Source organism: Gossypium arboreum, chromosome 1 (genome assembly GCF_025698485.1).
Source record: "Gossypium arboreum isolate Shixiya-1 chromosome 1, ASM2569848v2, whole genome shotgun sequence".
NCBI classification, from domain to species: Eukaryota; Viridiplantae; Streptophyta; class Magnoliopsida; order Malvales; family Malvaceae; genus Gossypium; species Gossypium arboreum.
Genome location: NC_069070.1, coordinates 10,125,885 through 10,138,067, shown reverse-complemented (window position 1 = coordinate 10,138,067; position 12,183 = coordinate 10,125,885). Strand labels below are relative to the sequence as shown.

Below are 12,183 nucleotides of genomic sequence, written 5' to 3'. Positions count from 1 at the left end.
CCTTCTACCAAGTTTGTGGTCATTTGGCCGTAATGAAAGCCCTTGTCAAAACTTTAAGGCTATTGCCACGGCTCCATGGTACCCAACCGTTGTCAGAAAGATATATTCGTCTGACCTTCCATGTCACTGTCAAGTCTAGTCATCCTTTGCCGAAAAATGTGTGGCTCTAGCTCGTGCGCTGTGTATGTATTAAAAAAATATAAGTTATAGTCTCGCTATAAAACATTAGGTTATATGTTGAAAGGATAAAGTTATTATTTACCCATTCTTACAACTTGTCTCCGCCAATCTGCATCCTTATAATCTTAGTGGAAATTAGCCGCGATGTACTGGATGTAGTAAACGGATCTCAATGGCACAGTGGAACACCTAATGGCGACAGTTAATCATTTCCCTTTATCGAAGATGATGCAAGTATTATCATTACTAATAACATACCTCCGCAAGTTTGTAAGGAAAAATTCCCATTACTCTAGGTTATTCTTATCTATGATGGCAAACGCAATCAGGAGTATGTTCTTGTTCTCGTCTTGAGGAACCACAAAAAAGTAGGATCTGTGTATATTTACCATATATCCATGTCTCATCTACTTGCACAAACGGCTTGCAGTGGGGAAATGCATCCACGCATGGATCAAACGTCCAAAACATCCATTGGAAAATTCGTTTTCCCTGTTGTAGTTGGTTATCTAGGCCGTAATAAGGTCGTGTCTCCAACTCAATTACAGTCTCTGGTACATACTCACTCTTAGAGGCTATCCATCATTGTAACTCATTGTACGATACATCGAAATCTCCGTACAATTACTCCATTGCCATTTGTTTAGCTATCCATGCCTTCCGGTATAATACTCGATACTGGAATCGTGCCTGTATTTCAGTAATCAATACTGAAACTTTAATGGTCAGTATGTCTTTCACCATTGGCATGATGCACATACAAATAGTTTTGGAATCAAGTTTGCGATAATCTTCTGTCATACGTGTTGAAGTGCATGTGTGAGGCCCAACAAATTTTCGTATCTCTTACATCTGCGACTTTTGGATTAATGCAGCTCGTATCCGTCAATTACAGCCTTTCGCTGACTTCCAACACTCTCTATTATATAAAGTTGGTTTAGACACGGTGACTTTGTAGTCTACTGATATATTCATGCTGTGTTGCTTAATCGAAAATACGCACTCTTCCTTTCTTTCGAATCTCTGGCCCATGAACAACTCATCAGGATCGAAATATACGACCATCCAGTGAGTAGGTAGTATTTCAGGGTGCTCTGCGAACTCGTCTGCGTGCATCACATCAGGGTCTATCAGAGACATGTGTACCCTAGGATTATTGTGTATCACAATACGACGAATCTGGTTCCCAACTGAAGATACGTTAACATTTCCATCCTCATTCACACCTTCGTTGTCAATATCATCCAGGACCTCGTCCACATCGGGATCACTTTCACTATCGACTTCGTGATAAGAAGGATCACTACTATGGTATACATCATCACCAACCACATCAGTCTCGGGTGTAGCATTAAGATCAATGTTGATCTCATGTATAGTTGATTGACTATCAACGTACGATATCAGAACCATCATACACGACTCTTGAGCTCCATGTTTTTCACCTAATGGAGTGGGATCTTCAATTGGCTCCACTCCAGCAAACTCAGCAAATAATTGAATCGGTGCATTTTGGTTGCTCTGAGTCTCACAATAAAGAGCAAACATTGTCTCCATGTCTTCATCATCTACAAGTTCCATTTCGGTGAATTTTATGGGATCCGTCAAAACTAGAAACTTGTAGAAAAGTTTCGAGATCTTTTTTCCACAACGTCTATAAATTTTTCACTAATTTTTTCTTTCATATCATCAAACGAGATATTTCTATTAAATCTCATTGCTACTTGTTTGCGGCATTCAAATATACATCCCACGACTGTTGTCAAGATTTCTCCATCGAAATAAATGCATACGAAAAACTAATTCTCCATCTTCAATACTAGATCTGTTAAAAAAATTCAAAATTCTCAAAACAGTTACATAAAATTAATAACCTAACAAAATAACTTTCAAATAATAAAATTACTAACAAAACTCTACATTTTATTTAAAAAGAAATAAACTAAAATACCTTATCTTTCTTTTTGTTTTTCTTTATTTCTTTCTTCTCCCTATCTTCTTAATTCTATTCTGCTAAATTTTGTGTTTGTTGCTCATTTGATTTTTGGGGGAGTACATATAGGGGGAAAATTAAGCACCAGTTGCGCCTGTCAGATAGGCACTACCAGTCGCGCCTATCAGATAGGCACAACCTACCCTATACCATTTTCGTATCTCTACACAAGTCATATACTGATCCAGAAAAAAATACAAAGTAGTGGCGCCTTTCTCATAGCCACCACCAATAAAATAATATTTTATTAAACGAAAAAATATTTTAATATAAAAAAGGTGTTGCGCCTGTTAGATTGTAACGCCCCAATTTTCGGGAATCCTGTGAATGTTGGCATAGGTTTAATTATGGCCCAAGCTTAAGATAAAACCCGGTAATTTTAGTTAATTTTTGTTCCATAAGAAAAAGGGAGTGAAATTATGAAACAGGACCTATGTGAAAATGTTTGAAAATGCTATAGGCTCAATTGAAGTGGCCAAATAAATAGGAGTGCAAAATAGGAGGATTTGCATGACAAACCCCCATTTTACATGAAGTGGCCAGCCATCATGTTGTTGTAGACAAAATGTACACTTGATATCCATAATTTATGGTACAAATTGATACAAATTGATAATAGGTTAGGTAAATGTTCCATGATAATCGGTTAGGTAAATGTTTCATGATAATGGGTTAGGTAAATGTTTCATGATAAGAATTTCATGTCTTTTGTATTAAAGAATTAAATGGATGAAATATGAAGTTTTATTAAAAGAAAAAGGGGTGAAAAGAACAAAGTTTTGTCCATCTTTGTTCATCATAATTGAAAGTTAGAGAAGAGAAAGGAGAGGAGAAAGCTCTTGAGTATTCGGTCATTAGGAGGAGGAAAATTGAAGGTAAGTTCTTGGTACCTTGCTTCTTATTTTGAGGTTCATGAGTTCATCTTGATTCTACCTTAACTCTTGAAGCATATTTTGGTTTTTAGTTGTGTTGTGAGCATTTAGTCATGAATTAAAATGAAGGAAATGGTTGTTGTTTCATGTTCTTTTGATGAAAAATGGAAGATAGGTGAGGTTGAGCCAAACAAATGAGCATGCATGTGCCTTAGATGTTAAAGGGAAAAATCAGCTAACATGTTGTGCTTTAAAATGATGAAATGGAGATTATACTTAAGTAAAATCATAGATATGTGATGATTGATTGGTGATATACATGTTTAAATAACATGCATGCAAGGTATGTGTGAAAGAGTGATTTGGTAATAAACTGCTTGGGACACAGAAGAGTAACGTGACTTTGGAAAATCACCATAAATTGTGGGAGAAGAATTAGAAGCTGAATAAATTATGTAATTAAAGCTTAATGAGTCTAGTTTTAAATGAAATAAACGAGAATATAATTTGAATTCTGTACAATGAGAAATTTGATTTGAAATGAAGAGTGGTCAGATTAGTCAAACAGTGAAACATGGGAAACTTTAAGAAAACTCTGGTATTGATTGGCCATACCAAAAATTCTGAAAATTTTATGGATAGAAGATATATGAGTCTATTTCATGGAAAATTAACGGCACTTGATTTGGAGTTTCGTAGCTCAGTTATAAATAATTTAGTGATTGTTGCTCGGGAAGACGACTTGCGGTGAAATTATGATTATGTGGTAAACATTGACAAAAATTTGTTAATGAGTTGCTTATTGATTTCTTATAAGCTTACTATGATCTGTAGGTGTGGTTGGCCGAATATCGTAAGGGGTTAATATGTAGTTTGTATTTGAATAGTTAGATTAACGTGTTAGTAATCCAATTGTCGGCGGTTCGTGTGTGGATCTCGTCAGCATATCGTCGCAAGCAGGTGTGTAACTAACACCCTCTTTCTTAGTCTAGATCGGCAAAAGTTGAAAAGCCGAAATGCCGAAAACCGGTAGTTTGTAGATTTGCGAGTGTGCGAATGCTCGTGAGGTAAATCGATTAATGTTTTTGGTAAGCTGCAATGTTTGGACCGCAAAGTGCATGATTTACGTGCCCTCGATATTTTTGGGCTTAATGGGCCAAAATTGGAATGATGGGCCAAGCAGCCCAATTCGGTAAAACCCTCGGTATGTAATTACATTAGTACGTGAAAGGTAGGAATATACATGAAAAACCCTAAAATAGATAAATTCTGAAATACCTTTAAAAGTGGAAAATTTACGTTTTACCCCTAGGAGTTAAATTAGAAATACCCCTAGGGTTAAATTGACCTAAATGCATGTTTGATGTTGTTATTTCTTGCATGCCATGTTGTTATTATCGATGCATGGGATGGGATATTGACGGAGGAAGTCTTGAAAGTGGCTTGTCCACGTCTTGGAGGCTTTGCCTCAATTCTTTGATAATCGAGCGACAAAGGTGCAGAATGTAGAAGTGTTAAATTTGGGTGGGTTGAGCTATTCCCCAAATGGAGTGTATGGCTGATGCGGTGGAGTGTAGTGGTTGGTGGGTTGAGTAGTCTCCCAAATGGGCTTGCATATGTTCTTGATGTTGCATGTATTTTGAAATGGGCCTATGGGCCATCTTCATTATCTGAATAAGGGCTAAGGCCCGGTTTATTATAATCTGAAAAGGGCTCGCCCAAGAGCACTGATACTGAATGGGCTTAGGCTCAATAGGCTTGAGTGACTTGGGCTTTGAATGGGTTTTCCTTACATACCGAGTTTCCCAAACTCACCCCTTTTATTTTCATCCACCCAGGAAATCCCCAACCATAGTGGGCTTGGAGCTGTGAGGGAATTTGGAGTGGCCACCCGTTCTGAAAGTTTGGTTTTCTTCTGGTGAACTGGACATCCTATTATTTACGTTTGAAGTTTTGGGTTTTTAAATGTAATAAGGCCGCTTAATTATTTTTGATGGTTTTAATATGTATTACTAAGATAGGTATTACTTATTTTAACTGCTGAAATTGGATAGCTTTAGGGCGCGTTTTCAAAAATAACAATTGATTTCAAAATAACACGACAACAAGCAAAGCTTCCGCAATGAAAGTATTTTCCAAAATTAATCACTTTTCTTAAAAATGACATAATCAAATCGGTTTCCCAGAAATATCCATGACGTTAAGGTGTGGCAATGGCAGTATGCATGTCTAGGATTGGATCCGAAGGGAGCTTGGTACTTAAGCAGTCCGATGGACTCACCACTTCTTTTCCGGTTTCCTACGGTGCATGACTTCCATTCACTTTAACCTATAATGAAATTATCTTTTAAAACACTAAGTAGGTTTTTCTGGATCAACAATATAAAATGTTTTGAACGCTTCGATGTGGCATGTCGGATCCGGCCATAACGTCTGGGCCGGGTTTGGGGTGCTACATAGATAAGCGCGACCCAAAAAAAATACAATTTTCGTATATAATCCAACTGACAACCTATTTCAGTATATAATTTTTTAAATTTATTTAAGTAAAAAACCTTATTATTAGCGATGTAGTATTATTATTTATATATTGTATACACAAATAATTGTGTTTAATTAATATAAAAATAAATGAATGTATTATTTCTTAAAACTTATAAAGTTAAATCAAAATTTTATGAATATGAAATAAAATAATTTTTTATATATATATTTACATCAAACCAAAATTTATATATAAAATTAAGGATTATCCTAAAATTAAAATTAATAAAATATTTCAAGCCTACGGATTTGGATATGATACAACATGATGTTATAAGGTGTTTGGCAGGGAGCAAGTTTTTAATTAAAATTTGTTAGTTTAGGTCAGGGTCGAATTTTGATTAAACCCGTACCCTCCTCCTAAAAACTTCATTAAAATAATTGTACAACTAATTTTATATTTTTCAATTAATTTTTTTGTAAGATTTTAGTTATTTTTGCTTATTTTAAATTTTAATCAAATACTTTTTATTTTAATTAATTTTATAAAACATATTTTATTTAATCTTAAAATTAATATAATATAAAAAATATTTAATATTTTAGGGCAAACAGATCAAAAATATAAATCTTTTAAAACCAAATTCGAATACTAAAGTTCTAAATAATATCAAAAAATTAAATTAATAATTTTAAATTGTGACTTATTGATTAGGTGTTCATTTTCTTAAAAATAGTCGAGTCAATTCAAACTTGAAACCCAATTCTCTAACCCAATATTGTATAGCTTAAGAAGGTAAAAACCCTCAAATTTTTTAATAAAAGCAATTAAAGCTTTTTTTTATTTAATTGGGTACTTGAACTTTCAAAATGTATCAAAAAGATCTTTTGACCATTAACTTTAACAATTGACTATTAAAATTAACTGTTCCTAATTTTTTTAGTTAAATCCACCACGTACCACAACCACAATGATAAATAAAATAAAAATATTAAATTTTAATAAAAATATTAAAAATTTGAAAAATTATAAAATTGTAAAAGAATTATAAATTTTTATAAAAATCTTAAAAAATATAAAATACATAGAAATATAAAAAAATTATAAAACTTATAAAATTTAATAATTTTCATAAATTTTATTGGTTTTATTTTTTCTAATTTTTGCCGCATGTTATGCCGTAATTGTGATACGAGATGACTGAAAAAATTAGGGGTAGTTAACTTTAATGATCAACTGTTAAAGTTAACAGTCAAAGTACTTTTTAGATGCACTTTGACGGTTCAAGTGCCCAATTGAGTGAAAAAAGAAAAGACTTAATTGCTTTTTTTGAAAAAAGTTTGAGAGTATTTTTTATGCATTTTGAAAGTTCAAGCACCCAATTAAGTAAAAAAAAAGGCTTAATAACTTTTATTTGAAAAAGTTTTGGGGCTTTTTTTATGCATTTTGAAAATTCAAATACCCAATTGAATGCAAAAAAAAAATTAATTGCTCTTTTTAAAAAAAAAATTTACACTTTCAATCTTAAAAAAATATTAATACAAGCTAAAACCTCATCACTGCACTTACTTGCATGCCATCCCTACTTAAAACTTAGTTTTCTTTCAGCTAAATTATTTTTTATATATAATGAAAAGATATTAGCTTAAAGGTGTAAAATACCCTTAAATTTTTTTAAAAAGTAATTAAGTTTTGTTTTCTTTTCACTTAATTGGGTACTTAAACTTTCAAGATACATCAAAAGACCCTCAAACTTAAAAAAAAAACAATTAAGCCCTTAATTTTTTTTTATACTTAATTGAGTACTTGAACTGCCAAAATGAATAAAAAAGACCCTTAAACTTCAAAAAAAAAATTAAGCCATTGTTTTTTTTGTTTTGCACTCAATTGCCAAAATTTATTAAAATGTATTTTGATTGTAAACTTTAATAGTTGACAAATAAAGCTAATTGCCCTTAATTTTTCCAACTAAAACCACCTCTTGTCATAATTACAGTGACATGTGGCAAAAATTATAAAGATAAACATCAATAAAATTATTAAAATTTAATAAAAATATAAAAATATTTAAATTTTATTAAAATTAGAAAAATTATAAAATTGTAAAAATATAAAAATGTAAAATGTTATAAAATTGTAAAAAATTATAAAATGCATCAAAAGGTCCTTTAATTATTAAAGTTAATGACCTCTAATTTTTTCAATTAAAGTCATCATGTGTTACAACCTAACATGACATGACATGTGGCAAAAACTATTAAAAATAAAAATTAATAAAAGTTTTAAAAAATTATAAAATACTTCTTTTGGTACAATAGTTTTTATAAATTTTTTATGAATATTATATTTCTTTATATTTTTATAATTTTTTTATGACTTTATAAAATTTTATAATTTTTTACTATTTTATAAAAAATTCTAATTATATATATTTTAAATTTAATATTTTTATAACTTTTATTAATTTTTATTTTTATCATTTTTGATACATGTTATGCCGTGGTTGTGATACTGTGATGGCTTTAACTGAAAAAGTTAGGGACAATTAGCTTTGACGGTCAAAAGATCTTTTTAATGCATTTTGACAGTTGAGTGCAAAAAAAAGTAGGAGCTTAATTTTTTTTTAATATGTTGAGGATCTTTTGATATATTTTGGTAGATTAAGTACTCAATTGAGTACAAAAAAAAATAAGGGTTAATTGTTTTTCTTTAAAAGATAGAGGATATTTTTTTTATGTATTTTGGTAATTTAAATATCCAATTGAATATAAAAAGGGTTTACTTGCTTTTTTTTTTTTTTTAATTTGAGGTCCTTTTAATATAATTTAAAAGTATAAATACTGAATTGAATTGAGTAAAAAGAAATTTTTATAACTTAAGCCAAAGATATTATAAAAGGTGAATCTGCAAAAATCTCAATGATCATGTGCATATTCTCGCCGTTAACGTGTCCGCATTGATCTTTTACGATTTTCTACTATTAAACAACTTCAAATCCAGCTTTTCCCTTCATTACTATTCAAGTATATGCAGTTCTTTCTTTTTGTTTGTTTTGTTTCAGATTAAAGTATATACAGTTTATTAACTTATTATACATCCACTTTCACCAATCATCATTATGAACACAAATTCAACTATTAAAGTCAAGCTTCCTTCCAACCTTTCAACTAGTTGACTAAGAAAGGATAAACTCTAGCTGGATCCATCATCCACCTCAAGTGGCTTACGCAACTTGATGAAGATTGAATAACACCCCTGGTTTGTTCACACTCTAATTTTTAACTCTGTTTTAGCGTCGGTACTGAGTGTGTTGTGTTTGAACAACTTTGTCTACCCTCGTTTATTAGTTTCAGAAACTCGGGTTTTGTCACATTCAAGGTGATTATGAGGTTAATGGGTTTAATTGGTTTTAGATTCCTGATTACTGAATAAATTCATTGTTGAAAGTGCAGGTACTGGAAAAAATTCATGGCTGAAAGTGATTTTTACACGAAAGATGGAACAGTGGATCACAAGGGAAACCCTGCAAACATAAAGAAAACTGGAACCTGGAAAGCTTGCCCCTTTATTATTGGTAATTTTATGAAATTAACCACTGGTAATGTGTGAATCAAATTTGGATATGCTTATCGAGTTTGGTAATTTATTCAAACAGGAAATGAATGTTGTGAAAGATTGGCTTACTATGGGATGAGCAGCAATCTAGTGCGATACTTCAAGCACCGACTCAATCAGCATGCTTCTGTTGCTACTAGAAATAACCAGAACTGGAGTGGGACATGCTACATCACGCCGTTGATCGGAGCGTTTTTGGCTGATGCTTACCTGGGAAGATATTGGACGATTGCCCTTTTCTCAATCATTTATGTTTTTGTAAGTTCTAATCACATTAAAAAAAGATTGTTTGCTTATAATTGCATCACACAACCCAATAGACAAAGTATTATCTTTTCTTTAGGCTGTGTTGTGAGTCGAATATCGGTATTATCCTCTTCTGGTCTTCACTGAATTATGCTCACAACGTTGGCACCATGCATCAAAGTTATTGTTGTCTTTTCGGGTACCCGTCGACCCTTGAACGATTTGTCACCTGAAGATATGTCTCCCTTAGTTTGAACCGAGGATCTCTCACATATGAGAGATCTTCCACAGCACAAATAATGATTGGAGGCACAACTTCAAATGACAAATCCTTGAGGAACTAACGGATGCTCAAAAAAAGACAATACTTTTGATATAAATGCACTAGGTGATTGAAGTTTATCAATTGAATGTTAAGGACTATGCTCAAAAAGTATAAAAAATGGTACCCTGTATCAGCTTAGTCTAGTATCGTCAATTTTTATCAGTACAGGAGTTAAGATTTTGAAGTAAGCTTTTCATTAAAATCTGTATCTTCACAAATATTATAAAACCATTTATGATTCTCATACAGGGAATGACACTTCTTGCAATGTCTGCAACTGTACATGGCATCAAGCCAAGGTGCTACACAGAAGACAACTGCGACCCGACAGTAACTCAAAGTGCTGTGTTCTTTGTAGCACTTTACCTGGTAGCACTAGGAACAGGAGGAATTAAGCCTTGTGTCTCATCATATGGAGCGGATCAGTTCGATGACACCGACGAGACCGAGAAGAAACACAAAAGCTCTTTCTTCAACTGGTTTTATTTTTCCATTAATATCGGTGCTCTAATTGCTTCCTCCGTGCTGGTCTGGGTGCAGGATAATGTGAGTTGGGGATGGGGTTTTGGAATTCCAGCCATTGCTATGGCAATAGCTGTTGTATTTTTCTTTTCAGGTACTCGTTTGTACCGCAACCAAAAGCCTGGAGGCAGCCCTCTCACACGCCTCTGTCAGGTTGTGGTAGCCTCCTTCAGGAAATGCCGAGTGGCCATCCCTGCTGATAAGTCTCTCCTGTATGAGACCACGGATGCTGAATCTAATATCAAGGGAAGCCGGAAGGTCGAGCACACAGAAGATCTTAGGTTAGAGCCTGAACATCAATCTCAAACTTGAAAATTACAATACAGTCAAGTCTAATATAACTGGAAAAATATTGTTCAGCATGCTCAGTGCGTGTAAATAGATATACTCTACTGCCAAGTGCTTGTTTTTCTCTTGGTTTCCATGTTCAAGCTCTAAGTTAGCTGTTGTAATCTTCAGTTTCTTCGACAGAGCGGCTGTGGAAACCGAATCAGACGAAAAAAAGGGTACAGTAAACTCATGGAGACTTTGCACAGTTACTCAAGTAGAGGAGCTAAAAGCTGTAATTCGCTTGCTTCCCATATGGGCCACCGGGATCATCTTTGCTGCAGTCTACAGTCAGATGAGCAATTTATTTGTGTTGCAAGGCGAAAGAATGAATACGCACGTCGGCAATTCTACGTTCAAGATCCCACCAGCATCGCTTTCGATATTCGACACCCTTAGTGTGATCTTTTGGGTTCCAATCTATGACAGAATCATTGTCCCGGTGACGAGAAAATTTACCGGTCACAAGAACGGCCTAACTCAACTTCAACGGATGGGCATTGGCCTCTTCATATCAATATTTGCCATGGTAGTTGCAGCGATTCTGGAACTCGAACGACTCCGGGAAGTGAGGAGGCACAATTACTATGAGGTTAAGGAAATGCCTATGACAATATTTTGGCAAGTCCCACAATATTTCCTCATTGGGTGTGCAGAGGTTTTCACACTCATCGGACAGTTGGAATTTTTCTACGAGCAAGCGCCTGATGCCATGAGGAGTTTCTGCTCGGCTCTGCAGCTCACTACCATAGCACTTGGTAACTACTTGAGCTCTTTGCTTGTCACCATTGTCACTGCTATAACCACTAGGAATGATAAGCTTGGGTGGATACCGGACAACTTAAATTATGGCCATATTCATTACTTCTTCTTGCTCTTAGCAGTGCTGAGTGTGCTCAACTTAGGAGCATTTCTCTTGATAGCAAAATGGTACACATACAAAAAGGCAGTGGGAACTCTTCGTTGATTCTGTACCTCTTTACCATGCCAAAGCAAATGTAGACAATTGTATATGTATCTCCACCACGCCCTCCCATTTAAACAGTTAAAACATGAAATGCTTCTTATGTCTGGTTTTAAATGAGTTAATAAACAATGAAACAAGGTGAGAAAGATATAGAGGATATAATGTCATAGCTCCTTTTTCCTGACAAAGTGAAATCCCAATACAACTTAGGAGCACCCAATTTTGTTTGGGATATTTTGAACTGTATGTATATAAATTGATTCGCATGGTGTGCCAAGTGAATGTTGGAGTAATAATAAAACGAATGTTGGGGTAATAATAAAATGAAAAAGAATGATGAGATGTGGTGTGGTATATTGGTTGCTCACTTCATCTCTTAATTATGTGATTGGGCTTAATTATGTGATTGGGGTTCGATCTCTACTCATGGAAATGGAATACATTTCATGACAAACTATTTATCTCTTTGAAAAGTACCTGCAACGAAAAGATTAGTCACTATTACCGATGATGGATACCTTAGTTACGATAAAAAATAAAATGAAAAAGTATCCTATTGAAAGGAAAGGAAATTATATAATAAGATTAAATAAAAATATTTAAAATAATCTAATAAATAAAATCGAGTATTTGAACCTATCGTCCCAAGCA

General features: G+C 33.6%; 1 protein-coding gene across 3 annotated transcripts; it reads left to right on the top strand.

Moving 5' to 3' along the window:
* Positions 1 to 8,405: 8,405 nt before the first annotated feature.
* On the top strand, positions 8,406 to 11,680 carry LOC108480357 (protein NRT1/ PTR FAMILY 8.1-like). 3 transcript variants are annotated; one of them, XM_053027282.1, is made up of 5 exons: positions 8,406 to 8,788; positions 8,983 to 9,104; positions 9,186 to 9,403; positions 9,966 to 10,519; positions 10,710 to 11,680. In XM_053027282.1, exons 2-5 carry the CDS (start codon positions 8,999 to 9,001, stop codon positions 11,530 to 11,532), a joined length of 1,701 nt encoding a protein of 566 aa, XP_052883242.1. In that variant the 5' UTR covers positions 8,406 to 8,788; positions 8,983 to 8,998; the 3' UTR covers positions 11,533 to 11,680. The 3 variants fall into 3 exon arrangements, with proteins under 3 accessions (XP_052883242.1, XP_017638812.1, XP_017638813.1); XM_017783323.2 differs by having other exon boundaries at positions 8,407 to 8,788; positions 10,698 to 11,680; XM_017783324.2 differs by having other exon boundaries at positions 8,788 to 8,908; positions 10,698 to 11,680.
* The last annotated feature ends 503 nt before the right edge of the window (positions 11,681 to 12,183 follow it).